We start from the raw sequence: 27,383 nt of genomic DNA, 5'->3' as shown, positions 1-27,383 counted from the left end.
GCCACCTGGACTGCCTGGTCGGGAACCGGGACGGGAGCCTGGGCGAGATCCACTTCCGTGGCTTCCACCTGGACTGCCTGGTCGTGAGCCAGGTCGTGAACCACCATTGCAACTGTTTGATGGGGTGGGTGGTCGTGGGTCGGGACCGCAATCGGGCTCAGGGTCTGGTCTCTCAGGCTCTGGACAAATAGGGTCTGGTCGCACGGGGTCTGGTCGGATAACGTCTGGTCGGATGGGACCTACGCCTGGGTTGATTGGGCCACATTCAGTTGGGTCCGGCCCTGAAGGACCAGGGTCGGGGTTGGTCACCGGTCGAGTGGGCTCTGTTATGGGAGGGTTAGTCCCTCCATTACAGTCTATAGGATTCTGTCCGCCAAAACTGTCCGGGCCCCCTTGATATGCCGGGTTGTTAAAATGAATGTCTCCGTTCGTTCCCATCTCCACATCAACCAGGTTTGTTGCTGATCCCAAAGCAGCTGATGTAAGCCTGGGTGAACAGAATAACAGTATGGTCAGTTTCTTTTACCACTGAGCAACTGACTGCATACATGTAAATGTCGTAGAAACGTTAAACTGCATCAATAACTGGGGGCTATGGTTACACATTTTCCAAGAATGCGAAATAAACGATCACTACTTCAGTCTGCAATTTAGTACAAATCTCCAGTTTTACTTTCTGATTCTCGAATCTCACCTGTACGCACGCAAAGGTATTTTCTAATCGGTTGGCGAGAATAGTTTAGACACGCAGTGTGTTATCAGCTAACAAAGCAGTGGCATGCCAGAATTAAAATCAACTCGGGACCCGGCAACAATTACTAGTGGACGCCGTGTATGACCGGTCAGAACATCAAAAGGTACCCTCAAGAGGTACACCCTCGACGGGCACCAGCGCAATTGTGACCGAAGCTTTCTGTTATCAGCTAACAAAGCAGTGGCATGCATTTGATGCAGCAAATGCAACGTTGGTCAAGAAAAAGGAACATACGCGTACTTTCCCGTTTCCACCTTGATGGCGTGTATGGTCACACCGATGAAGAAGACACCAGCAGCGCTTGTGACGGTGACCAGAGCGATCTCCCAGGTCTCCATGGCCGGCGCTTCATCAGTTTCCCTAGGTACCTCCTCTGGTCCTTGGTTGCCCACCTGTTCCACTTGTATCCCAGTACCCAAGGACGCTTCCAAATCCAGCTGTAATGCAGTTAGCAATGGGGAAATGCATTAGTTATACATTGAGTACAATGCTTCCGTGCTGCATACTAGGCAGCTATCACCATTGTCTTTGCCCATCTCTTCCGACCAAAGGCCTGTCCGCGAGTAAATATCATTGTTAAGTTTTAATCGCCAATTCCGTCAGAGTTGTGTAAGGTTTACAACTCGAGTTTGCTCTCGAGTCTTTATCGTTTGTTTTTTTATTACAATATTAGTTTATACACAGATAAACATAATACGCAGTGGTACTGTGCTCAAGTATCCGGTTTACATCAAAGTCACCAGTGACAGGTATATGAACCAATAACATAAAACGGCAAGACGGGAAAGGGATCTTGTTATGAATATGTACAACCGAGATAATGTATTACTAAGTAAAAAGATTAAGAGTATGCTAACAAGTGGTCAGTAATGAAAACCAGAGGTACATAGCTAACTTCGATCGAATTCTATCGCAGATGTAATACGAAGCCGGTCCAATGCTTCTTTGTTGTCTTTGCATCAATTGCAAAGTACGGCTTTATGGCTATGTATATACCTGGTTGTCTAAGATCGCGGCCTCAAGATTCTGAGCAGGTATAACAGACGTAGTGGCGTTGTCGAACGGTGTCTCCACATACAGTTGTACATCGACACCGTCTGGTGTCTCGGTAATTTCTCCAATAACAACGTCTTGTGGTCTAAGTAAGAATAGAGAGAAGGTAGAAAACATTAAGGGTGCTATTTGAGGTGAAAGGATGATGGCTTCTAAGCTTTAAAGTATCTACCGCTGACAATATGACATATTTTTCTTTTGTTACATAGCATCTGTACATGTTGTTCTGTAAGAAGGTATGTTCTTCTCAAAGTCTACAATCGTTATGGACTATCTTCGGAATCATTCGGATCCTTTTAGAAATTAAGTTTAACATTTCGTTAGTTGTCATTAATGGTGCTACTAGAAGTGAAAGGATGGTAGCTTCGAAGCTTTAAAGTATCTACCGCTGACGATATCTCTGGTAGTTATGGTCTTCTGTTACAAAGCATCGGAGCATATTGTTCTGTAAGAAGGTATGTTCATATCAAATTCTACAATCGTTATAGCCTATATCCGGAGCCTCTAAGATTAACATTTCGTTATTTGTCATGCGTTTCATGTTCTGGTCGAATAGCTTTTTCATCTGCATTATCGGCAAAAGGTATGAAAGTCTGAGTTACCTGAAAGACTGAGTGTTGTTTTCTGGAAGCTCACAGTCATTGCCTTCTTGGGCACAGAACTCGTTAAGTATCTCAGCAATAGCGATTTGCAACGCCGTGAAGTTCACCTGAAATATTATTGAAATATAAATAATGTAATATCTATTACACTATAGATATATGTACACAATAAGCATCCTGATATCGATGTTATAATGTATAGAAAGTGACCAACGATAACCATGGTGATGCTTTCAACATTTAGCGTTTATTTAGCAAAGGACTTACCAATCCCTCAGTGGCCTCTTCCAAAGTGACGACAACACCGCCTTGTTCCATAGGTCCGGGTGGAGATGTAGGCTTTGGTGGCGTGGTGGGTTTGGGTGGTGTAGTGGGTTTGTTCGTTGGCGGCCTTGGTCTATTTGTTGGAACTTCCTCTGTTGTAACCGCAACAGATGTCCACATCTCCTCGTCAGTAACGGGTGACTGATCTTGAGTGACAGGTGAAGATGTCCATATTTGCTCTGGAGTAACTGGCACTGGTATTGTTACGTCTTGAATGGAATGAAAAAAGGAATGGATCCGTTAGTGCGGACAATATGATAAATAAAGGAGGCTATGCATGAACATAATCATTTCAAGTTGATAGTTGTTTTCTGAACAGTATGTTCGGAAAAGAGCAACTCATTGACAATCTGTCAACTTGTATAATATGTACATTGTATTGATAGTAGTAGGCAGTCCGCTTTTGGTATTTCTAGTGCGCAAGGTCCAGGGATGGAATCGTAAGAATATGAAGTATATGCTATAGCAAGGAGGTTGAAAAAGCTCTTTCAACCTCCTTGGCTATAGTATTCCTTTTTTCGTGGATAATATGCAACTCTACAAGTCATTGAGACTTACTTGAATGTACAGCCTGGATGTCCAAGTTGAAGCCTGTACCCTGGACCGTAGCGTCGCTGTGGAAGACGATCCAGACTTGTGATGCTTCTTCGCTGACGATTATCGGTAGCACAGGTTGTGGGTTGTGGTGGCCGGTCAGGAAGGTCACACATCCGGGGTCTGTGCCCCATCCAATCAGCACGTAGTCCAGCTGTGCCTCCAGGTCCAGGTACGTGACGGTGATGTGGAGGATGAGACCAGGTGGGGGGTTGATGATCCACATGCAGTCTTGGTCTGCCGGGTAAGGACTGGGGTACAGCGGAGACGACACGGATCCTGACATGAAGTCGTCACGGATGTCTCCACACGTAGCTGGATGGAAAAAGCACAGATTTAAGTCGGAAAAAAATGAAATACTTTGTCCCGATGTGGTAGATCGAGGTGCAACTTACAACGTTGTCATGGCTGCAATGTTAAACTTGATATGGAAAATAATGGTGAGCGACAATTTAAAGTTCGGATGACTGAGTGACGGTAGCATACGGTTTGAGTTTATGATTTGCCTTTACCACATGTAGGAAGCATGATTTTTGCTAAAAAGCTGCATATTGCTAGCAAACACCAGGTTTATTTTTCGCGATTTTCAGTGCTTGCTTTCTCTCATGCCATGAGAGGGAGTTTTCGCACGGAAACCCTTTCTGCAGCTCGGCCCGACATCTATTAGATAGAGAATCTTAGTCCATGATGAAATTCGTGAATCGCCCCTCTCATAAGATAGAAGCCAGTGAAGTCTGCGAAGAATGCTAGCAGATATAGATCATAAGTCTTACCTGTGCACTTGGATCCTGGCACGCAGTGGCAGCCGTACTCGCCATTCTCGATGCTCCAGATCTGGCCGTTGTGACAGACTGCCGACTCACAGACTATCTGATCCCGACCCACACAGCGGCACCTCTGCTGGTTACCATCTCCCCATTCTTCTCCTTGCTGTAAGAAGAAACCATTGGGAAGATGATGAGGTTGAAGATTTATATATTCGTTTCTTCCTTAAATTTCCTTCTCGTCCGGTGTACAACATCAACGACTCTGTGGCTACATTTGGGCCCGATCGGGCTCTGGACGTTTCGTGTTTTTTTTTCAAACTCAGAACTAAAATCAAACCGGGGCCCGGCTATAAATACAATGCTGTATTAGTAGACACTATGTATTAGCCATCAGAACACCGAGAGGTAAGCCGAAGAGGTATACCCTCGACGGGCACCGCCGGCGCAATTGTGACCGAAGGATAAGACGGCTTTCTTATTGACGGGGAAATCAAAACATCATGCCTAAACGTATGGTATCAGACTCTCTCATAAAGATGTCCCATTCCGCCCAGTTTGTAAGCGATTTACACATGCTATAGTCAAAGAGGAAAAGTGAGATTTAAGACGTATTACATACCGGATGGTAGCCAAAGCCGTCAGAGCATCCACAGTCCTCGTACTGTACGCACTTCTCCCCGCTGAGGATGTAGCCGGCGTCACACTCGCACCCTTCCACACATGGCTGGGTGCACACAGGGTTGAGGTTGGTGCAAGTAGCTGGACAGGCTGTGGTGCAGTTGGTGTAGTGGCTGTTGGGACCACAGCTGAGAGCTGCAGAAAAGAGTAATGAGAATCAATGCAACTTGCAAGAATTTTTTCCCCTAATCTGGTAGATGATGAATGATATCAGGCGTCGTCAAAGTCCTGTGGGGCAAATTAGTAATGCTAGTAGGTCACATTTCCAAACCGTGGCCCGGCCGGGCTGTTTCTGGAAACAAATAATTGAAAGGTATACATGGAAATATCCACAAATTATACCAACGGATATTCTCAATACGTCTTGTATAGTTATACTACTTTTCGTTCCCGAAAGCTGCCCGGTCGGGCCCCGGTTTGGTAAAATCTGACGTAGGCCTTCTTACACGGTGTTCACAACATCTGTGAAAACTCGCATTAATGGAAAGATAAGCAAAAAGTCCATCTTCTACAGCAAAAGGTCGCAGAAACAGTGACGAATGCCTTTGACTGAAATTTGCAATATATAAAATCATAAAAGAAGACACCCCTGTATGCAAGTGGTATAGCCACCCCTGTATCAAAGTGGTATAGCCCAAGTTTGTTTACATCGCCGAGGCACATGGAAAATGAGCGGGAACTTTGTCCAACGCCATGGTCGCCCTCCCAAGCACGATCGAAAGAAGGCGAAGCGGCCCCACATACCCAAGTATACACACGGACTCAGTTGGGTGCTAAGGAAGCGAAGGTGAGCCACAATGGTCTAAGGGATGGGGCACATTTCATTTCGTATTTCAAAGTCAACTGGGGGAGGGGGGCGACATGTGTCACTGTTAATTCCATATCTTCGGTTGTAATCTATGATTATGAAATTATATAATCCCGTTCCCATGACTGTAGATGATCGTTATCAGAGTTAAACATTGATTTTGCAGATACAGCTAAGGACGTACGCCTGCAACTTTTATTATGAAAATTATGTTTAGTTTATACTCTTCAAAGTTTACTTTCAAAGTTTTAAAAACGCTGGGCTGAGTGTTTCGGTGTAGTTCCTTCGCCAAAGATAACGCTATCAAGATTATTGTGAAAAAAAAACAAAAAAAAACAAAACACACTGACATAGTGACAAACTGAGGGACAAACTGAAGCCAATGATGCCGTGAGGGTTAAGTCGATATTATAGAAACACTGGTTTTACGACATGTTAGTAATGTTAAGGCTGGTGCCCGGTCGCCGATGACCCAATTCCTATGGTTCTGCGTTACATTCGTCGTAGGCCGTCGTACGGTCTTGTTGATGTCATAGAATTTTCAAGCAGGCTGTGATAGAACCAGCAGCTGATAAGGATCCAAGACAGCCTTTAAGATATTCCGGTCAGTACTTGGATGGAAGGCCACCAATGAACTTACTACTTAGGAAGACTGGATGCCGTACATAGCCCGACCAAGTATTTACGCATTCGTCTCTCGGAAGGGACGTAAAACAGGGGTCCCGTGTTCGATGAGGTGCCTCGAGCACTTGAATCAGCCTCATTACTTTAAAAAAAAAATGGGTACCTACTGGCGGCGGCTGCAAATAATACACCAGATGTATTATGACAAGAGATCGACAATCGTGCGACAATTTTGCGAAATATGTGACCGTCCCTTTAAACGCGACTTCTAAGAATATGGTTGTGTCGCCTATTCTCCAAGCAGAGGTTGGGTCGCGGAGATAGTAGTTGTCGGGTGAAGTGATCCTTTAAAAAACCGACGACTACTATCTTCGAGACCTAACCTCTGCTTGGAGAATTGTGTCACCGTCACTATCAAGGTCGCTGCACAAAAAGCCAAGTTAACGTCGAAGGCCGCCACCGCATGCATCGGTCACAGATGTATACAAAGAAGAAGAAAGGGTAAACAAATGAATTGGCCCATGACATGCTTGTGTTTATCTAAGAATGCAGATCTGTAGACAACGAAAGTACATCTTCTCATTTAGTAGCGGCTAATCAGATGTTTTCAAGACCCGAAAACGTGCAGGCTAGTCAGAAGACGAAATCAGAATCAGAGCCAAGTGAGGACTGTAAAAGTCCTAGATTTTGACACCTAGCCAGACCCTATGGTTGAAGTTTACAGTACGTTGATGGTTTACTAGCGATCCTGCCGTGACAGCGATACATTTACAGTAAACATTAAGCTTTTAGCATTTTCGCTAAGGCATTTTGTTGTAAAACTGATAGGCGATCTAAGATTTACATGCATGCTTTACAAAATTCCATTGGACAGTCTCACGGCGACCTACTTGTGACCTATTTGTGTTTACAACTACAAAGCTACTGTTTATCTACTTCAACTTTTACTTTTATGACGGGTCACCATTCACTCCCAAGCAAACATTTGTGGTGAAAATAAAGTAACTCTTGCATGCATGCATAGCTTCGGTCATGTCAAATGTTATAGATATAGAATACCTATGTTGTTGCCTGCCTCTATTGGATGGGAGTCAAAATGTCCCTTTACAAAATTGCTCTCTGTACTACGTTTAGAAGACAAGACCCTTTTGAGACAAGCGTAGGGAAATGAAGAATAATGCGACCCACATTCGTCACAAGGTAAGTCAACTTCTTCTATAAAACCTACAAAGTTGTACATAATGAACATGTTATATACGCTATAGCTTACGTATTTTCCTTTACTGCATGTCGATAGGTCTGATGTAGGTTGAATCACAAGTGATAAACTTGTACGAATAATAATGTGCGCGCAAATTTACATGTGTCGTTTAAGACTGGTCTCCATTTGATTTACATACCAGAAAATCGTCTCAAATCGACCCATAAAATAGTCACATTACTCATGAATATTTTTCATTCTGCTGCTGCCTCGTGGTTGAAAAAAATCGGTCGGAGATAAAGGTTGTTTATTCTTAGTCGACACGGCGGCGCGCATACTGCATGTACTAACTAACATAGCACACAACTCACCCGCGGCGCAAGGAGAAAACCTGGAAACGGCGATAGCGAGAAGGAGCGGCAGAAACCTCTCGAGGCGGGGAGCCATTCCACTCGGCGCCCCCTCTTTTTTTCTCCGCTATGACCTCAACAAAGTCCCGTTTGGTAGTCCGCTTATCCCACCGCAACACAACCGAACCAAGTCCCCGAGAAAGCGCTTGTGAAGCGCGGACAAGTGTCTTGGGCGTACCCCCACTAAGGGGTTAGTTGACACATGATAAATGTGCTTTCTAGAGCAAACATGGGCGGGCCCTTATTAAAGCGGCCTACGTACTGTATTTGCTGAACTTACAACAAAAGAGGACATGTGTTGACTTTGGGTTGTGCCTACAGCGACACCGCCTTACTGTTGACGTGTCCCCTTAAAACCGCCAGTGTGTCTTGTAAAGAATGTGTGGTCTAGGGTGGCGCAAAGGGTCAATGCGTTCGTGTTCAAGTCTACGTCAGAGAATGGGTATAAAAGCTTTCTTGACACGAAAGGACTCATTAAGATACATGCATAAACCAATCATGGTGTAAAGATGTGACAGAAATTGGCACCTTGGCAGAAGAAGAATGTGGGTTTATCAAGCGACAGGGTGTGCCGATAGGTGCAAAGGGCGTTTCTTTCACACGACAACGATTAGAAATAACTATGTGCTTGGGTCATGAGTTTATGGCTTATCAATTCAACATTTGGGTGCCCGAACAACTCAAGACCGCATTTATAATGATAGGAATTGCCCTAAGTGCCTGGCCTTGAGATTCTAAGATAGTCTTACTTGCACAGCAATTTGACATTCCCTTTCATCAACTGTTGCCATAATAAAACAAAGGGTATAGCAGTGGAGACTACTTCTTTAACATGCAATCTCTCATTCACACCATTACCAAGAATATTTTGGGACCCAGAATGGCCATACTGTATAGACGTACACTTGCCTTGCCGTCCATAATATGACTTCTACACTCATTGTAGAACGCAATTGACCATTTGTCCCTTAAATGACATCGTCGATATATGTACGGCTGATGGATGACCGACATAAACGATGATAATGACCCAACCCTTGTTACACCGTAACATTTATTTCCAACGTCTCCTTGCATTATCTTTTATGTCATATAATGACTGTGAATAATGGGATAGTCTTCCACAGAAGGACTTACAAAAAGAATTATAAGAGTACTTACAAAGAGAATTGTATGTCCTTTCTGAGTGTAACTCTAACGAAAAAGTAGGATTATGTTTGACTAGGTTACTCTAGGTAAAAGAGAAGACGACCAGTCTTTAGAGAGGTAAGGAAATTTAAATTTGCCTTCTAGACATAGGAGTTTGCGGATTTCACCAAATTGTCACTGCCGTCATCCATATACAAGACGTGCTTGGGACGTACGTACGCGCTTATGTGCACCATGACATTGTATTATGATATTGAAGATCACTAACAGGAACAATTAACATGCAACAATCGGATATCAATGTACACTTTTACATACTCAAATGTCATGGAAAAGACATGAAGAACAATGCAACGGAAAATGCACTTACGACAGAAGGATTCGTTCCTCCAAGAGTCAAACGTGATTCCGAACGCATTACAGGATGCGACGTAGGCCTCTACGTTCTCACAGAGTCGCCCGACATCGCCGTCGTACGCGCAGACGTCATAGACGCAGCTTTCGTAAAACTGAGTCGAGTTCACCACGCCGTGACAAGCCTGGAAGTCGGTCTGGATGATGCCGCACCATTGGTCGCCCTGGACGATGGCTTGTAGGTCTGGTTCGCAGATAGGGTCGACGGTTTCCACTTCATCGGGACAGCTGGAAAATGCATGTACACCACTAGGTCAAAAAAGGCCAGCCAATTGTACCTTTGTCAAATAAAAATGTCCACTTCTTCTTTTTCTTTTACTGCTACTACTACTACTACTTCTGCTGCTGCTACTACTACACCACTGCTACTTCTACTAGTACTACTTCTGCTGCTGCTGCTACTACACCACTGCTACTTCTACTAGTACTACTTCTACTTCTACTGCTACTGCTACTACTATTACTGCTGCTGCTGCTACGACTACTACTAATTCTTCTACGACTTATACTACTTCTACTACTATCTTACTGCTCCTGCTGCTGCTTAGCCCCTATAACACGGATAATTAGCAGTGCGCATGGTGTTACTATGCTAAAGCTCTATTTGCCACCGAGTTCTATTAACAAGTTCTATTTGCCACCACAACGGAAGTACTTACTTTTCATCCTCCACCTTCCAGCTGTTTCCTAACTCAACCACCGTACTGGCCATGGTGCCATTAGGCTTGAGCATGTCATCAGCGAGAACGCCGTTGAAGTTGCCACACAAGCCCTGTGTAGTGTTGAGGTACCCAGGTGGTACGACGATCTCTAGGCGATGGTTTCCGTCGAAGGACACCTTGAGGCCAAAAAAAGTGCTGAGCACGACGTTGGTTCCAATAAGCTTCACGTTGATGCCTGCTGCCAAGTTGATCGGTGGTGTGGCATGAAGACCGTCAAGCTGCATATTGTTTACAAGAGAAGTAAACCGTCAGTAAAATGGCTATCTACCCATATCTGATTCAGGTAAATTATATGGATCCATGGAATTCATTATACAAAATGGACAAAATATTAAAGCACATTTACCGTCACAACTCTTGATTGTCCCAAGATCACAGTATGTCTGAAGACGGTTATGCGTGCGCTGTCTGTGTATGATACACGGTCGGAGCCTCTTCTGTCGTTGGTAGCCTGAATCTCAAAGGCTGGAAGGACATCCGTCTGTTGCTCAGCCCTGGCAAGTATGTACGTACATGCACCCTGGTAGTTCAAGTTCCTTCCGTCGAAGGTTAAGTAGTGAGGATCGCCCCAGCTGACGCAAATGCCTTCCTCCACTAAGGTTTCATCTTCTGAAAAATATATAACACAAATTTGTTCTTCACTATTGTAAAAATCTGCCTACGAAAAAATTCAGAATGTTGAAGAGTCTAACATTAGCAAGTACATTAGCAAAGGTACCCACCAGTACAATTCCTGTCAGGCAAGCAGTAACAATCCCATCGGCCGTCCTGTAAGGACCAGAAGAATCCCTCATCACAAGTGACGTCTTGACACTGGATGTCATCCTTGCCACGGCAAGTACAGACCTCGCCATTCACATCGCCCCATTCTTCTCCAACCTGCAAACAATAAGTAGTGCTTTAATCCAGTTCTTTCCTAATTTTTTTAATAGAATAACACAAGCATGAGTGGCAAAATGGCAAAAAAAATAACGTAATTTCTTATCTAGATAAATAGGCTTACTGGATGATAGAATCCATCCTTCACACAACCGCATTGCTCATATGGGACGCAGACTTCACCGCTGAGGACAAAGCCAAGGTCACATTCACACGCCTCCTTACAAGGATGGTTGCACTGGTTTGGTGCCGCCACGTCGGTGCAGGTAGCCGGGCAGGCACTTGCACAGGTGGTGTAGTGACTGTTTATTGGGCATGCCAGCGCTGATGGATAAAGCAAAGAGTGTTAGAATCAATTAATGGACATCTAGCAATGGTGACATGATGGACGAAAAAGTAGAAAATACCGAACATCCATAGTCTTAGTCTCAACTCTTTGTCTACTTACGGCATATTGTTGGTGTTCTCCAATCGCCCAAGTCTACTCCCTGTTCGGCGCATGCTTGCACGTAAGCCTCCAAGGTCTGACAGAGAATTTCCAGACTGCCTTGGTACTCGCAGACGTCGTAAACACAGGCATCATAGTAAGCTTGTGGATCAACCCAGCTGTGACAAGCCTGGAAGTCTTCCATGATCTTGCCACACCGTTGGTCGCTCTCGATGATAGTTTGTAGCCCAGAGTCACAGTCAGGCACGACGTCTACAACCTCGTCAGGGCAGCTGGAAAACAATCGTCACAACGTAAGGATATGTAAACACGATTGTCCTAAGTAGAGAGAATGACTTTGTCACCTTTGTGCTCTAGCGATCTGCGAGGCCAAACCTCCTTCTGCAAAAGGCTCACTTCTCTGCACCCAGCCTTATACTATGTGCTTGCCTTTAAGACTGCATCGTGTCTCCCCAAAAGAAGAGCTTAATACCCACCTTGTGTTGGTCTTCCAGCTATTGCCCCACTCGACGGCATCGATAGCCATGCTTCCGTCCGACTTGAGCATGTCATCGGTTTGGTCGCCGTTGAAGTTGCCACAGATGCCCTGTGTAGTGTTGAAGTAGGTTGGTGGTACCACGACTTCTAGGCGATGGTTTCCGTCGAAGGACACTCTGAGTCCAAAGGTAGTGCTGAGCACGACATTGGGTCCACTCAATTGTATGTTGATGCCTTGCGCCAAGTTGACCGGAGGAGTGACCTGCAGGCCGTTCAGCTGCAGAGACCAAGAGAAGGGGAAACCTTAAGTTGACCAAGTAATTAGCACAGGCTCTCCAATAAACGGATCTCTTTGAAGGTGAAAGAAGTTCTAAAGGCGATGTGCAGGATTACTTACCGTCACGGCGCGCCCTTGTCCCAAGACCACACTATGTTGATAGATGTTGATGCGTGCGCTGTCTGTGTAAGATACACGGTCGGAGCCTCTTCTGTCGTTGGTAGCCTGAATCTCAAAGGCTGGAAGTTGGTCGTTCTGTCGACTGGCCTTGCTGAGGATGTAGGTGCACGCACCCTGGTAGTTCAAGTTCTTTCCGTCAAAGGTGAGGTAGTGAGGATCGCCCCAGCTGACGCAAATGGCTTCGACTGGGCCACGCTCTGTCGCATGAGACGAAAGGAGATACAAAGAGTAAGACATCTCATCACGGATTACAACTACAATAGAGTGGGTTAATACTTTAGATTTGAAATCTAGCAAAGAAGTCTAAAATTAGTACCCACCACCATCACAATCTCTATCAGGTAGACAGCGACAGTCCCAGGTGCCGTCTTCCAAGTTCCAGAAGAAGCCATCTTCGCAGACCACTTGTTGACAGCTGATATCATTCTGTCCACGACAGCTACAAGTCTGACCGTTGGCCTCGCTCCATTCGGCGCCCAACTGCAAGACAAAGACACATGTTCTGTCATCGGTAACTCGCCCAGACACCTCGTCACTCTTTTTAGCAGCTGTAACTATATCTGTTTTCTTATCCATCGGCTAGCGATTTCTACCTCAAAAGATGCAGTGAATTTGCAGAGGTCTTGCAGAAGACCACGCATTGCATACTCTCGATTGAAAAAGCGATTAAAGAAACATAGGGAGAACTGACCGGGTAGTAGATGCCGTCCTTCAGACAACCACACTGCTCCTGCGGAACGCAGACTTCACCGCTAAGGACGAAGCCAAGGTCACATTCACAGGCCTCCTTACAAGGATGATTACACTGGTTTGGTGCCGCCACATCGGTGCAGGTAGCCGGACAGGCACTTGCACAGCTGGTGTAGTGACTGTTTATTGGACATGCCAGCGCTGATGGATAAAGCGAAGAAAATCGGAATCAATCAATTGACCTCTTGCAATGGCGACATGATGGACGGAAAACGTAGAAGATAACAGAACATGTAAAGCCGTGGCGTCAACTTTGTCTACTTACGGCATACTGTTGGTGTTCTCCAATTGCCCAAGTCTAGTCCCTGTTCGGCACATGCTTGCACGTAGGCCTCCAAGGTCTGACAGAGCATTTCCAGACTGCCTTGGTACTCGCAGACGTCGAAGACGCAGGCTTCATAGTAGGCTTGTGGATCAACCCAGCTGTGACAAGCCTGGAAGTCTTCCATGATCTTGCCGCACCGTTCGTTGCTCTCGATGATGGTTTGTAGCCCTGGCTCACAGTCAGGCGTGACGATTTGAACCTCGTCAGGACAGCTGGAACACAATGGTCACGACGTGAGAATATATCAACCCAACTTTCGTACATGTACATACAAAGAATTGATTGGTCGATTTCGTCTAGCGCTCATCGAGCCTGCTGCTGCAGAGACGCAAGGAGACACTTCTCTAAACTTATCTACATACTCTGCCCTACAGACGCGACGGCATCGTACCTCCAAAAGGTGGAGCGCAATGCTTACCTTGTGTTGGTCTTCCAGCTATTGCCCCATTCGTTGGCATCGATAGCCATGATTCCGTCCGACTTGAGCATGTCATCGGCTTTGTCGCCGTTGAAGTTGCCACAAATGCCCTGTGTAGTGTTGAAGTAGGTTGGTGGTACCACGACTTCTAGACGATGGTTTCCGTCGAAGGACACCCTGAGTCCAAAGGTAGTGCTGAGCACGACGTTGGGTCCACTCAATTGTATGTTGATGCCTTGTGCCAAGTTGACCGGAGGAGTGACCTGCAGGCCGTTCAGCTGCAGAGACCACGAGAGGGGGGAACTTTATTTAGCCAAGTAAACAACACGGTCTTCCTAAGAAACAGAGACCTTACCAAGAGAAAAGAAGTGCCAAATGCGATGTGTAAGAGTACTTACCGTCACAATGCGCCCTTGTCCCAAGATCACAGTATGCTGATAGATGTTGATGAGTGCGCTATCTGTGTAAGATACACGGTCGGAGCCTCTTCTGTCGTTGGTAGCCTGAATCTCAAAGGCTGGAAGTTGGTCGTTCTGTCGGCTGGCCTTGCTGAGAATGTAGGTGCATGCGCCCATGAAATTCATGTTCTTTCCGTCAAAGGTGATGTAGTGAGGATCGCCCCAGCTGACGCAAATGGCTTCGACTGGGCCACGTTCTATTGCACGAGAGGAAGGAAGAAAGCAAAAGTTGGGCATCTCGTCACTGATTACAACTGCAACAGATAGATCAGAGGATCAAGGTCTGAACTTTTGCAAAGAAGTCTAAAAGTAGCACCCACCACCATCACAATCTCTGTCAGGTAAGCAGCGACAGTCCCAGGTGCCGTCTTCCAAGTTCCAGAAGAAGCCATCTTCGCAGACTACTTGTTGACAGCTGATATCATTCTGTCCCCGACAGCTACAAGTCTGACCGTTGGCCTCGCTCCATTCGGCGCCCAACTGCAAGACAAAAGCACATGTTCTGGCATCGTCAACTCGCCCAGATTTTTCCGTACTCTATCAGCTGTAACTCTAACAATATCTTCTGCACTCGGTCAGCGATTCTTACCACAAAAAGGACCGATAATTGTACAGAGATCTCGCAAGAGACCATTCAATGCTTACTCTCTAACAGGCGATTTAACAAAAAAGGGATAACTCACCGGGTAGTAGATGCCGTCCTTCAGACAACCACACTGCCCCTGTGGAACGCAGACTTCACCGCTAAGGACAAAGCCGAGGTCACATTCACACGCCTCCTTACAAGGATGGTTGCACTGGTTTGGTGCCGCCACGTCGGTGCAGGTAGCGGGACAGGCACTCGCGCAGGTGGTGCAGTGGCTGTTTACTGGACATGTCAGCGCTGAGGGATAAAGGAAAGAGAATCGTATTTCAATCTATCGACGTCTAGCAATGGTGACATGATGGACGAAAACGTAAAAGTTACAAAGGATAACAAATTAAAGTGTCCACTTTGTCTACTTACGACATATTGTTGGTGTTCTCCAATCGCCCAAGTCTAGTCCCTGTTCGGCACATGCTTGCACGTAGGCCTCCAAGGTCTGACAGAGCATTTCCAGACTGCCTTGGTACTCGCAGACGTCGAAGACGCAGGCTTCATAGTAGGCTTGTGGATCAACCCAGCTGTGACAAGCCTGGAAGTCTTCCATGATCTTGCCGCACCGTTCGTTGCTCTCGATGATGGTTTGTAGCCCTGGCTCACAGTCAGGCGTGACGATTTGAACCTCGTCAGGACAGCTGGAACACAATGGTCACGACGTGAGAATATATCAACCCAACTTTCGTACATGTACATACAAAGAATTGATTGGTCGATTTCGTCTAGCGCTCATCGAGCCTGCTGCTGCAGAGACGCAAGGAGACACTTCTCTAAACTTATCTACATACTCTGCCCTACAGACGCGACGGCATCGTACCTCCAAAATGAGGAGCGCAATGCTTACCTTGTGTTGGTCTTCCAGCTATTGCCCCAGTCGTTGGCATCGATAGCCATGATTCCGTCCGACTTGAGCATGTCATCGGCTTTGTCGCCGTTGAAGTTGCCACAAATGCCCTGTGTAGTGTTGAAGTAGGTTGGTGGTACCACGACTTCTAGACGATGGTTTCCGTCGAAGGACACCCTGAGTCCAAAGGTAGTGCTGAGCACGACGTTGGGTCCACTCAATTGTATGTTGATGCCTTGTGCCAAGTTGACCGGAGGAGTGACCTGCAGGCCGTTCAGCTGCAGAGACCAAGAGAGGGGGGAACTTTATTTAGCCAAGTAAACAACACGGTCTTCCTAAGAAACAGAGACCTTACCAAGAGAAAAGAAGTGCCAAATGCGATGTGTAAGAGTACTTACCGTCACAATGCGCCCTTGTCCCAAGATCACAGTATGCTGATAGATGTTGATGAGTGCGCTATCTGTGTAAGATACACGGTCGGAGCCTCTTCTGTCGTTGGTAGCCTGAATCTCAAAGGCTGGAAGTTGGTCGTTCTGTCGGCTGGCCTTGCTGAGAATGTAGGTGCATGCGCCCATGAAATTCATGTTCTTTCCGTCAAAGGTGATGTAGTGAGGATCGCCCCAGCTGACGCAAATGGCTTCAACTGGGCCACGTTCTATTGCATGAGAGGAAGGAAGAAAGCAAAAGTTGGGCATCTCGTCACTGATTACAACTGCAACACATATATCAGAGGATCAAGGTCTGAACTTTTGCAAAGAAGTCTAAAAGTAGCACCCACCACCATCACAATCTCTGTCAGGTAAGCAGCGACAGTCCCAGGTGCCGTCTTCCAAGTTCCAGAAGAAGCCATCTTCGCAGACCACTTGTTGACAGCTGATATCATTCTGTCCCCGACAGCTACAAGTCTGACCGTTGGCCTCGCTCCATTCGGCGCCCAACTGCAAGACAAAAGCACATGTTCTGGCATCGTCAACTCGCCCAGATTTTTCCGTACTCTATCAGCTGTAACTCTAACAATATCTTCTGCACTCGGTCAGTGATTCTTACCACAAAAAGGACCGATAATTGTACAGAGATCTCGCAAGAGACCATTCAATGCTTACTCTCTAACAGGCGATTTAACAAAAAAGGGATAACTCACCGGGTAGTAGATGCCGTCCTTCAGACAACCACACTGCTCCTGTGGAACGCAGACTTCACCGCTAAGGACAAAGCCGAGGTCACATTCACACGCCTCCTTGCAAGGATGGTTGCACTGGTTTGGTGCCGCCACGTCGGTGCAGGTAGCGGGACAGGCACTCGCGCAGGTGGTGTAGTGGCTGTTTACTGGACATGTCAGCGCTGAGGGATAAAGGAAAGAGAATCGTATTTCAATCTATCGACGTCTAGCAATGGTGACATGATGGACGAAAACGTAAAAGTTACAAAGGATAACAAATTAAAGTGTCCACTTTGTCTACTTACGACATATTGTTGGTGTTCTCCAATCGCCCAAGTCTAGTCCCTGTTCGGCACATGCTTGCACGTAGGCCTCCAAGGTCTGACAGAGCATTTCCAGACTGCCTTGGTACTCGCAGACGTCGAAGACGCAGGCTTCATAGTAGGCTTGTGGATCAACCCAGCTGTGACAAGCCTGGAAGTCTTCCATGATCTTGCCGCACCGTTCGTTGCTCTCGATGATGGTTTGTAGCCCTGGCTCACAGTCAGGCGTGACGATTTGAACCTCGTCAGGACAGCTGGAACACAATGGTCACGACGTGAGAATATATCAACCCAACTTTCGTACATGTACATACAAAGAATTGATTGGTCGATTTCGTCTAGCGCTCATCGAGCCTGCTGCTGCAGAGACGCAAGGAGACACTTCTCTAAACTTATCTACATACTCTGCCCTACAGACGCGACGGCATCGTACCTCCAAAATGAGGAGCGCAATGCTTACCTTGTGTTGGTCTTCCAGCTATTGCCCCACTCGTTGGCATCGATAGCCATGATTCCGTCCGACTTGAGCATGTCATCGGCTTTGTCGCCGTTGAAGTTGCCACAAATGCCCTGTGTAGTGTTGAAGTAGGTTGGTGGTACCACGACTTCTAGACGATGGTTTCCGTCGAAGGACACCCTGAGTCCAAAGGTAGTGCTGAGCACGACGTTGGGTCCACTCAATTGTATGTTGATGCCTTGCGCCAGGTTGACCGGAGGAGTGACCTGCAGGCCGTTCAGCTGCAGAGACCAAGAGAGGGGGGAACTTTATTTAGCCAAGTAAACAACACAGTCTTAAATAGAAACAGAGACCTTACCAAGAGAAAAGAAGTGCCAAATGCGATGTGTAAGAGTACTTACCGTCACAATGCGCCCTTGTCCCAAGATCACAGCATACTGATAGATGTTGATGAGTGCGCTATCTGTGTAAGATACACGGTCGGAGCCTCTTCTGTCGTTGGTAGCCTGAATCTCAAAGGCTGGAAGTTGGTCGTTCTGTCGGCTGGCCTTGCTGAGAATGTAGGTGCATGCGCCCATGAAATTCATGTTCTTTCCGTCAAAGGTGATGTAGTGAGGATCGCCCCAGCTGACGCAAATGGCTTCGACTGGGCCACGTTCTATTGCATGAGAGGAAGGAAGAAAGCAAAAGTTGGGCATCTCGTCACTGATTACAACTGCAACACATATATCAGAGGATCAAGGTCTGAACGTTTGCAAAGAAGTCTAAAAGTAGCACCCACCACCATCACAATCTCTGTCAGGTAAGCAGCGACAGTCCCAGGTGCCGTCTTCCAAGTTCCAGAAGAAGCCATCTTCGCAGACCACTTGTTGACAGCTGATATCATTCTGTCCCCGACAGCTACAAGTCTGACCGTTGGCCTCGCTCCATTCGGCGCCCAACTGCAAGACAAAAGCACATGTTCTGGCATCGTCAACTCGCCCAGATTTTTCCGTACTCTATCAGCTGTAACTCTAACAATATCTTTTGCACTCGGTCAGCGATTCTTACCACAAAAAGGACCGATAATTGTACAGAGATCTCGCAAGAGACCATTCAATGCTTACTCTCTAACAGTGCGATTTAACAAAAAAGGGATAACTCACCGGGTAGTAGATGCCGTCCTTCAGACAACCACACTGCTCCTGTGGAACGCAGACTTCACCGCTAAGGACAAAGCCGAGGTCACATTCACACGCCTCCTTACAAGGATGGTTGCACTGGTTTGGTGCCGCCACGTCGGTGCAGGTAGCGGGACAGGCACTCGCGCAGGTGGTGTAGTGGCTGTTTACTGGACATGTCAGCGCTGAGGGATAAAGGAAAAAGAATCGTATTTCAATCTATCGACGTCTAGCAATGGTGACATGATGGACGAAAACGTAAAAGTTACAAAGGATAACAAATTAAAGTGTCCACTTTGTCTACTTACGACATATTGTTGGTGTTCTCCAATCGCCCAAGTCTAGTCCCTGTTCGGCACATGCTTGCACGTAGGCCTCCAAGGTCTGACAGAGCATTTCCAGACTGCCTTGGTACTCGCAGACGTCGAAGACGCAGGCTTCATAGTAGGCTTGTGGATCAACCCAGCTGTGACAAGCCTGGAAGTCTTCCATGATCTTGCCGCACCGTTCGTTGCTCTCGATGATGGTTTGTAGCCCTGGCTCACAGTCAGGCGTGACGATTTGAACCTCGTCAGGACAGCTGGAACACAATGGTCACGACGTGAGAATATATCAACCCAGCTTTCGTACATGTACATACAAAGAATTGATTGGTCGATTTCGTCTAGCGCTCATCGAGCCTGCTGCTGCAGAGACGCAAGGAGACACTTCTCTAAACTTATCTACATACTCTGCCCTACAGACGCGACGGCATCGTACCTCCAAAATGAGGAGCGCAATGCTTACCTTGTGTTGGTCTTCCAACTATTGCCCCACTCGTTGGCATCGATAGCCATGATTCCGTCCGACTTGAGCATGTCATCGGCTTTGTCGCCGTTGAAGTTGCCACAAATGCCCTGTGTAGTGTTGAAGTAGGTTGGTGGTACCACGACTTCTAGACGATGGTTTCCGTCGAAGGACACCCTGAGTCCAAAGGTAGTGCTGAGCACGACGTTGGGTCCACTCAATTGTATGTTGATGCCTTGTGCCAAGTTGACCGGAGGAGTGACCTGCAGGCCGTTCAGCTGCAGAGACCAAGAGAGGGGGGAACTTTATTTAGCCAAGTAAACAACACGGTCTTCCTAAGAAACAGAGACCTTACCAAGAGAAAAGAAGTGCCAAATGCGATGTGTAAGAGTACTTACCGTCACAATGCGCCCTTGTCCCAAGATCACAGTATGCTGATAGATGTTGATGAGTGCGCTATCTGTGTAAGATACACGGTCGGAGCCTCTTCTGTCGTTGGTAGCCTGAATCTCAAAGGCTGGAAGTTGGTCGTTCTGTCGGCTGGCCTTGCTGAGAATGTAGGTGCATGCGCCCATGAAATTCATGTTCTTTCCGTCAAAGGTGATGTAGTGAGGATCGCCCCAGCTGACGCAAATGGCTTCGACTGGGCCACGTTCTATTGCATGAGAGGAAGGAAGAAAGCAAAAGTTGGGCATCTCGTCACTGATTACAACTGCAACACATATATCAGAGGATCAAGGTCTGAACTTTTGCAAAGAAGTCTAAAAGTAGCACCCACCACCATCACAATCTCTGTCAGGTAAGCAGCGACAGTCCCAGGTGCCGTCTTCCAAGTTCCAGAAGAAGCCATCTTCGCAGACCACTTGTTGACAGCTGATATCATTCTGTCCCCGACAGCTACAAGTCTGACCGTTGGCCTCGCTCCATTCGGCGCCCAACTGCAGGACAAAAGCACATGTTCTGGCATCGTCAACTCGCCCAGATTTTTCCGTACTCTATCAGCTGTAACTCTGACAATATCTTCTGCACTCGGTCAGCGATTCTTACCACAAAAAGGACCGATAATTGTACAGAGATCTCGCAAGAGACCATTCAATGCTTACTCTCTAACAGGCGATTTAACAAAAAAGGGATAACTCACCGGGTAGTAGATGCCGTCCTTCAGACAACCACACTGCTCCTGTGGAACGCAGACTTCACCGCTAAGGACAAAGCCGAGGTCACATTCACACGCCTCCTTACAAGGATGGTTGCACTGGTTTGGTGCCGCCACGTCGGTGCAGGTAGCGGGACAGGCACTCGCGCAGGTGGTGTAGTGGCTGTTTACTGGACATGTCAGCGCTGAGGGATAAAGGAAAAAGAATCGTATTTCAATCTATCGACGTCTAGCAATGGTGACATGATGGACGAAAACGTAAAAGTTACAAAGGATAACAAATTAAAGTGTCCACTTTGTCTACTTACGACATATTGTTGGTGTTCTCCAATCGCCCAAGTCTAGTCCCTGTTCGGCACATGCTTGCACGTAGGCCTCCAAGGTCTGACAGAGCATTTCCAGACTGCCTTGGTACTCGCAGACGTCGAAGACGCAGGCTTCATAGTAGGCTTGTGGATCAACCCAGCTGTGACAAGCCTGGAAGTCTTCCATGATCTTGCCGCACCGTTCGTTGCTCTCGATGATGGTTTGTAGCCCTGGCTCACAGTCAGGCGTGACGATTTGAACCTCGTCAGGACAGCTGGAACACAATGGTCACGACGTGAGAATATATCAACCCAGCTTTCGTACATGTACATACAAAGAATTGATTGGTCGATTTCGTCTAGCGCTCATCGAGCCTGCTGCTGCAGAGACGCAAGGAGACACTTCTCTAAACTTATCTACATACTCTGCCCTACAGACGCGACGGCATCGTACCTCCAAAATGAGGAGCGCAATGCTTACCTTGTGTTGGTCTTCCAGCTATTGCCCCACTCGTTGGCATCGATAGCCATGATTCCGTCCGACTTGAGCATGTCATCGGCTTTGTCGCCGTTGAAGTTGCCACAAATGCCCTGTGTAGTGTTGAAGTAGGTTGGTGGTACCACGACTTCTAGACGATGGTTTCCGTCGAAGGACACCCTGAGTCCAAAGGTAGTGCTGAGCACGACGTTGGGTCCACTCAATTGTATGTTGATGCCTTGTGCCAAGTTGACCGGAGGAGTGACCTGCAGGCCGTTCAGCTGCAGAGACCAAGAGAGGGGGGAACTTTATTTAGCCAAGTAAACAACACGGTCTTCCTAAGAAACAGAGACCTTACCAAGAGAAAAGAAGTGCCAAATGCGATGTGTAAGAGTACTTACCGTCACAATGCGCCCTTGTCCCAAGATCACAGTATGCTGATAGATGTTGATGAGTGCGCTATCTGTGTAAGATACACGGTCGGAGCCTCTTCTGTCGTTGGTAGCCTGAATCTCAAAGGCTGGAAGTTGGTCGTTCTGTCGGCTGGCCTTGCTGAGAATGTAGGTGCATGCGCCCATGAAATTCATGTTCTTTCCGTCAAAGGTGATGTAGTGAGGATCGCCCCAGCTGACGCAAATGGCTTCGACTGGGCCACGTTCTATTGCATGAGAGGAAGGAAGAAAGCAAAAGTTGGGCATCTCGTCACTGATTACAACTGCAACACATATATCAGAGGATCAAGGTCTGAACTTTTGCAAAGAAGTCTAAAAGTAGCACCCACCACCATCACAATCTCTGTCAGGTAAGCAGCGACAGTCCCAGGTGCCGTCTTCCAAGTTCCAGAAGAAGCCATCTTCGCAGACCACTTGTTGACAGCTGATATCATTCTGTCCCCGACAGCTACAAGTCTGACCGTTGGCCTCGCTCCATTCGGCGCTCAACTGCAGGACAAAAGCACATGTTCTGGCATCGTCAACTCGCCCAGATTTTTCCGTACTCTATCAGCTGTAACTCTGACAATATCTTCTGCACTCGGTCAGCGATTCTTACCACAAAAAGGACCGATAATTGTACAGAGATCTCGCAAGAGACCATTCAATGCTTACTCTCTAACAGGCGATTTAACAAAAAAGGGATAACTCACCGGGTAGTAGATGCCGTCCTTCAGACAACCACACTGCTCCTGTGGAACGCAGACTTCACCGCTAAGGACAAAGCCGAGGTCACATTCACACGCCTCCTTACAAGGATGGTTGCACTGGTTTGGTGCCGCCACGTCGGTGCAGGTAGCGGGACAGGCACTCGCGCAGGTGGTGTAGTGGCTGTTTACTGGACATGTCAGCGCTGAGGGATAAAGGAAAGAGAATCGTATTTCAATCTATCGACGTCTAGCAATGGTGACATGATGGACGAAAACGTAAAAGTTACAAAGGATAACAAATTAAAGTGTCCACTTTGTCTACTTACGACATATTGTTGGTGTTCTCCAATCGCCCAAGTCTAGTCCCTGTTCGGCACATGCTTGCACGTAGGCCTCCAAGGTCTGACAGAGCATTTCCAGACTGCCTTGGTACTCGCAGACGTCGAAGACACAGGCTTCATAGTAGGCTTGTGGATCAACCCAGCTGTGACAAGCCTGGAAGTCTTCCATGATCTTGCCGCACCGTTCGTTGCTCTCGATGATGGTTTGTAGCCCTGGCTCACAGTCAGGCGTGACGATTTGAACCTCGTCAGGACAGCTGGAACACAATGGTCACGACGTGAGAATATATCAACCCAGCTTTTGTACATGTACATACAAAGAATTGATTGGTCGATTTCGTCCAGCGCTCATCGAGCCTGCTGCTGCAGAGACGCAAGGAGACACTTCTCTAAACTTATCTACATACTCTGCCCTACAGACGCGACGGCATCGTACCTCCAAAATGAGGAGCGCAATGCTTACCTTGTGTTGGTCTTCCAGCTATTGCCCCACTCGTTGGCATCGATAGCCATGATTCCGTCCGACTTGAGCATGTCATCGGCTTTGTCGCCGTTGAAGTTGCCACAAATGCCCTGTGTAGTGTTGAAGTAGGTTGGTGGTACCACGACTTCTAGACGATGGTTTCCGTCGAAGGACACCCTGAGTCCAAAGGTAGTGCTGAGCACGACGTTGGGTCCACTCAATTGTATGTTGATGCCTTGTGCCAAGTTGACCGGAGGAGTGACCTGCAGGCCGTTCAGCTGCAGAGACCAAGAGAGGGGGGAACTTTATTTAGCCAAGTAAACAACACGGTCTTCCTAAGAAACAAAGACCTTTCCAAGAGAAAAGAAGTGCCAAATGCTATGTGTAAGAGTACTTACCGTCACAATGCGCCCTTGTCCCAAGATCACAGTATGCTGATAGATGTTGATGAGTGCGCTATCTGTGTAAGATACACGGTCGGAGCCTCTTCTGTCGTTGGTAGCCTGAATCTCAAAGGCTGGAAGTTGGTCGTTCTGTCGGCTGGCCTTGCTGAGAATGTAGGTGCATGCGCCCATGAAATTCATGTTCTTTCCGTCAAAGGTGATGTAGTGAGGATCGCCCCAGCTGACGCAAATGGCTTCGACTGGGCCACGTTCTATTGCATGAGAGGAAGGAAGAAAGCAAAAGTTGGGCATCTCGTCACTGATTACAACTGCAACACATATATCAGAGGATCAAGGTCTGAACTTTTGCAAAGAAGTCTAAAAGTAGCACCCACCACCATCACAATCTCTGTCAGGTAAGCAGCGACAGTCCCAGGTGCCGTCTTCCAAGTTCCAGAAGAAGCCATCTTCGCAGACTACTTGTTGACAGCTGATATCATTCTGTCCCCGACAGCTACAAGTCTGACCGTTGGCCTCGCTCCATTCGGCGCCCAACTGCAAGACAAAAGCACATGTTCTGGCATCGTCAACTCGCCCAGATTTTTCCGTACTCTATCAGCTGTAACTCTAACAATATCTTTTGCACTCGGTCAGCGATTCTTACCACAAAAAGGACCGATAATTGTACAGAGATCTCGCAAGAGACCATTCAATGCTTACTCTCTAACAGGCGATTTAACAAAAAAGGGATAACTCACCGGGTAGTAGATGCCGTCCTTCAGACAACCACACTGCCCCTGTGGAACGCAGACTTCACCGCTAAGGACAAAGCCGAGGTCACATTCACACGCCTCCTTACAAGGATGGTTGCACTGGTTTGGTGCCGCCACGTCGGTGCAGGTAGCGGGACAGGCACTCGCGCAGGTGGTGCAGTGGCTGTTTACTGGACATGTCAGCGCTGAGGGATAAAGGAAAGAGAATCGTATTTCAATCTATCGACGTCTAGCAATGGTGACATGATGGACGAAAACGTAAAAGTTACAAAGGATAACAAATTAAAGTGTCCACTTTGTCTACTTACGACATATTGTTGGTGTTCTCCAATCGCCCAAGTCTAGTCCCTGTTCGGCACATGCTTGCACGTAGGCCTCCAAGGTCTGACAGAGCATTTCCAGACTGCCTTGGTACTCGCAGACGTCGAAGACGCAGGCTTCATAGTAGGCTTGTGGATCAACCCAGCTGTGACAAGCCTGGAAGTCTTCCATGATCTTGCCGCACCGTTCGTTGCTCTCGATGATGGTTTGTAGCCCTGGCTCACAGTCAGGCGTGACGATTTGAACCTCGTCAGGACAGCTGGAACACAATGGTCACGACGTGAGAATATATCAACCCAACTTTCGTACATGTACATACAAAGAATTGATTGGTCGATTTCGTCTAGCGCTCATCGAGCCTGCTGCTGCAGAGACGCAAGGAGACACTTCTCTAAACTTATCTACATACTCTGCCCTACAGACGCGACGGCATCGTACCTCCAAAATGAGGAGCGCAATGCTTACCTTGTGTTGGTCTTCCAGCTATTGCCCCACTCGTTGGCATCGATAGCCATGATTCCGTCCGACTTGAGCATGTCATCGGCTTTGTCGCCGTTGAAGTTGCCACAAATGCCCTGTGTAGTGTTGAAGTAGGTTGGTGGTACCACGACTTCTAGACGATGGTTTCCGTCGAAGGACACCCTGAGTCCAAAGGTAGTGCTAAGCACGACGTTGGGTCCACTCAATTGTATGTTGATGCCTTGTGCCAAGTTGACCGGAGGAGTGACCTGCAGGCCGTTCAGCTGCAGAGACCAAGAGAGGGGGGAACTTTATTTAGCCAAGTAAACAACACGGTCTTCCTAAGAAACAGAGACCTTACCAAGAGAAAAGAAGTGCCAAATGCGATGTGTAAGAGTACTTACCGTCACAATGCGCCCTTGTCCCAAGATCACAGTATGCTGATAGATGTTGATGAGTGCGCTATCTGTGTAAGATACACGGTCGGAGCCTCTTCTGTCGTTGGTAGCCTGAATCTCAAAGGCTGGAAGTTGGTCGTTCTGTCGGCTGGCCTTGCTGAGAATGTAGGTGCATGCGCCCATGAAATTCATGTTCTTTCCGTCAAAGGTGATGTAGTGAGGATCGCCCCAGCTGACGCAAATGGCTTCGACTGGGCCACGTTCTATTGCATGAGAGGAAGGAAGAAAGCAAAAGTTGGGCATCTCGTCACTGATTACAACTGCAACAGATAGATCAGAGGATCAAGGTCTGAACTTTTGCAAAGAAGTCTAAAAGTAGCACCCACCACCATCACAATCTCTGTCAGGTAAGCAGCGACAGTCCCAGGTGCCGTCTTCCAAGTTCCAGAAGAAGCCATCTTCGCAGACCACTTGTTGACAGCTGATATCATTCTGTCCCCGACAGCTACAAGTCTGACCGTTGGCCTCGCTCCATTCGGCGCCCAACTGCAGGACAAAAGCACATGTTCTGGCATCGTCAACTCGCCCAGATTTTTCCGTACTCTATCAGCTGTAACTCTAACAATATCTTCTGCACTCGGTCAGCGATTCTTACCACAAAAAGGACCGATAATTGTACAGAGATCTCGCAAGAGACCATTCAATGCTTACTCTCTAACAGGCGATTTAACAAAAAAGGGATAACTCACCGGGTAGTAGATGCCGTCCTTCAGACAACCACACTGCTCCTGTGGAACGCAGACTTCACCGCTAAGGACAAAGCCGAGGTCACATTCACACGCCTCCTTACAAGGATGGTTGCACTGGTTTGGTGCCGCCACGTCGGTGCAGGTAGCGGGACAGGCACTCGCGCAGGTGGTGTAGTGGCTGTTTACTGGACATGTCAGCGCTGAGGGATAAAGGAAAGAGAATCGTATTTCAATCTATCGACGTCTAGCAATGGTGACATGATGGACGAAAACGTAAAAGTTACAAAGGATAACAAATTAAAGTGTCCACTTTGTCTACTTACGACATATTGTTGGTGTTCTCCAATCGCCCAAGTCTAGTCCCTGTTCGGCACATGCTTGCACGTAGGCCTCCAAGGTCTGACAGAGCATTTCCAGACTGCCTTGGTACTCGCAGACGTCGAAGACACAGGCTTCATAGTAGGCTTGTGGATCAACCCAGCTGTGACAAGCCTGGAAGTCTTCCATGATCTTGCCGCACCGTTCGTTGCTCTCGATGATGGTTTGTAGCCCTGGCTCACAGTCAGGCGTGACGATTTGAACCTCGTCAGGACAGCTGGAACACAATGGTCACGACGTGAGAATATATCAACCCAACTTTCGTACATGTACATACAAAGAATTGATTGGTCGATTTCGTCTAGCGCTCATCGAGCCTGCTGCTGCAGAGACGCAAGGAGACACTTCTCTAAACTT

At 47.3% G+C, this 27,383-nt stretch overlaps 2 protein-coding genes across 2 annotated transcripts in view; both read right to left on the bottom strand.

Moving 5' to 3' along the window:
- LOC118418133 overlaps nucleotides 1–10,324 on the bottom strand; it is a 12,721-nt gene extending 2,397 nt beyond the window's left edge. The window contains exons 1-10 of the mRNA XM_035823966.1: nucleotides 10,038–10,324; nucleotides 9,335–9,606; nucleotides 4,714–4,907; nucleotides 4,101–4,257; nucleotides 3,292–3,642; nucleotides 2,677–2,942; nucleotides 2,410–2,516; nucleotides 1,751–1,892; nucleotides 989–1,191; nucleotides 6–487 (exon numbers count right to left, since the gene is read on the bottom strand). Coding sequence (XP_035679859.1) covers nucleotides 6–487; nucleotides 989–1,191; nucleotides 1,751–1,892; nucleotides 2,410–2,516; nucleotides 2,677–2,942; nucleotides 3,292–3,642; nucleotides 4,101–4,257; nucleotides 4,714–4,907; nucleotides 9,335–9,606; nucleotides 10,038–10,324 — 2,461 coding nt within the window. The remainder of the gene's footprint in view (nucleotides 1–5; nucleotides 488–988; nucleotides 1,192–1,750; nucleotides 1,893–2,409; nucleotides 2,517–2,676; nucleotides 2,943–3,291; nucleotides 3,643–4,100; nucleotides 4,258–4,713; nucleotides 4,908–9,334; nucleotides 9,607–10,037) is intronic.
- A 107-nt stretch (nucleotides 10,325–10,431) lies between these two features.
- The window catches only part of LOC118418132 (IgGFc-binding protein-like), a 37,858-nt gene continuing 20,906 nt past the window's right edge, over nucleotides 10,432–27,383 (bottom strand). Inside the window, exons 45-88 of the mRNA XM_035823965.1 lie at nucleotides 26,972–27,243; nucleotides 26,649–26,848; nucleotides 26,286–26,445; nucleotides 25,906–26,162; nucleotides 25,508–25,785; nucleotides 25,030–25,301; nucleotides 24,707–24,906; nucleotides 24,344–24,503; nucleotides 23,964–24,220; nucleotides 23,566–23,843; nucleotides 23,088–23,359; nucleotides 22,765–22,964; nucleotides 22,402–22,561; nucleotides 22,022–22,278; nucleotides 21,624–21,901; nucleotides 21,146–21,417; nucleotides 20,823–21,022; nucleotides 20,460–20,619; nucleotides 20,080–20,336; nucleotides 19,682–19,959; nucleotides 19,204–19,475; nucleotides 18,881–19,080; nucleotides 18,517–18,676; nucleotides 18,137–18,393; nucleotides 17,739–18,016; nucleotides 17,261–17,532; nucleotides 16,938–17,137; nucleotides 16,575–16,734; nucleotides 16,195–16,451; nucleotides 15,797–16,074; nucleotides 15,319–15,590; nucleotides 14,996–15,195; nucleotides 14,633–14,792; nucleotides 14,253–14,509; nucleotides 13,855–14,132; nucleotides 13,377–13,648; nucleotides 13,053–13,252; nucleotides 12,682–12,841; nucleotides 12,302–12,558; nucleotides 11,904–12,181; nucleotides 11,428–11,699; nucleotides 11,104–11,303; nucleotides 10,823–10,979; nucleotides 10,432–10,709 (exon numbers count right to left, since the gene is read on the bottom strand). Of these exons, the coding sequence (XP_035679858.1) occupies nucleotides 10,432–10,709; nucleotides 10,823–10,979; nucleotides 11,104–11,303; nucleotides 11,428–11,699; nucleotides 11,904–12,181; nucleotides 12,302–12,558; nucleotides 12,682–12,841; nucleotides 13,053–13,252; nucleotides 13,377–13,648; nucleotides 13,855–14,132; nucleotides 14,253–14,509; nucleotides 14,633–14,792; nucleotides 14,996–15,195; nucleotides 15,319–15,590; nucleotides 15,797–16,074; nucleotides 16,195–16,451; nucleotides 16,575–16,734; nucleotides 16,938–17,137; nucleotides 17,261–17,532; nucleotides 17,739–18,016; nucleotides 18,137–18,393; nucleotides 18,517–18,676; nucleotides 18,881–19,080; nucleotides 19,204–19,475; nucleotides 19,682–19,959; nucleotides 20,080–20,336; nucleotides 20,460–20,619; nucleotides 20,823–21,022; nucleotides 21,146–21,417; nucleotides 21,624–21,901; nucleotides 22,022–22,278; nucleotides 22,402–22,561; nucleotides 22,765–22,964; nucleotides 23,088–23,359; nucleotides 23,566–23,843; nucleotides 23,964–24,220; nucleotides 24,344–24,503; nucleotides 24,707–24,906; nucleotides 25,030–25,301; nucleotides 25,508–25,785; nucleotides 25,906–26,162; nucleotides 26,286–26,445; nucleotides 26,649–26,848; nucleotides 26,972–27,243 (10,243 nt within the window). The remainder of the gene's footprint in view (nucleotides 10,710–10,822; nucleotides 10,980–11,103; nucleotides 11,304–11,427; nucleotides 11,700–11,903; nucleotides 12,182–12,301; nucleotides 12,559–12,681; nucleotides 12,842–13,052; nucleotides 13,253–13,376; nucleotides 13,649–13,854; nucleotides 14,133–14,252; nucleotides 14,510–14,632; nucleotides 14,793–14,995; nucleotides 15,196–15,318; nucleotides 15,591–15,796; nucleotides 16,075–16,194; nucleotides 16,452–16,574; nucleotides 16,735–16,937; nucleotides 17,138–17,260; nucleotides 17,533–17,738; nucleotides 18,017–18,136; nucleotides 18,394–18,516; nucleotides 18,677–18,880; nucleotides 19,081–19,203; nucleotides 19,476–19,681; nucleotides 19,960–20,079; nucleotides 20,337–20,459; nucleotides 20,620–20,822; nucleotides 21,023–21,145; nucleotides 21,418–21,623; nucleotides 21,902–22,021; nucleotides 22,279–22,401; nucleotides 22,562–22,764; nucleotides 22,965–23,087; nucleotides 23,360–23,565; nucleotides 23,844–23,963; nucleotides 24,221–24,343; nucleotides 24,504–24,706; nucleotides 24,907–25,029; nucleotides 25,302–25,507; nucleotides 25,786–25,905; nucleotides 26,163–26,285; nucleotides 26,446–26,648; nucleotides 26,849–26,971; nucleotides 27,244–27,383) is intronic.

Source organism: Branchiostoma floridae, chromosome 6, assembly GCF_000003815.2.
Source record: "Branchiostoma floridae strain S238N-H82 chromosome 6, Bfl_VNyyK, whole genome shotgun sequence".
Taxonomy (NCBI): domain Eukaryota; kingdom Metazoa; phylum Chordata; class Leptocardii; order Amphioxiformes; family Branchiostomatidae; genus Branchiostoma; species Branchiostoma floridae.
This window is presented reverse-complemented; position numbering and strand designations above follow the sequence as displayed.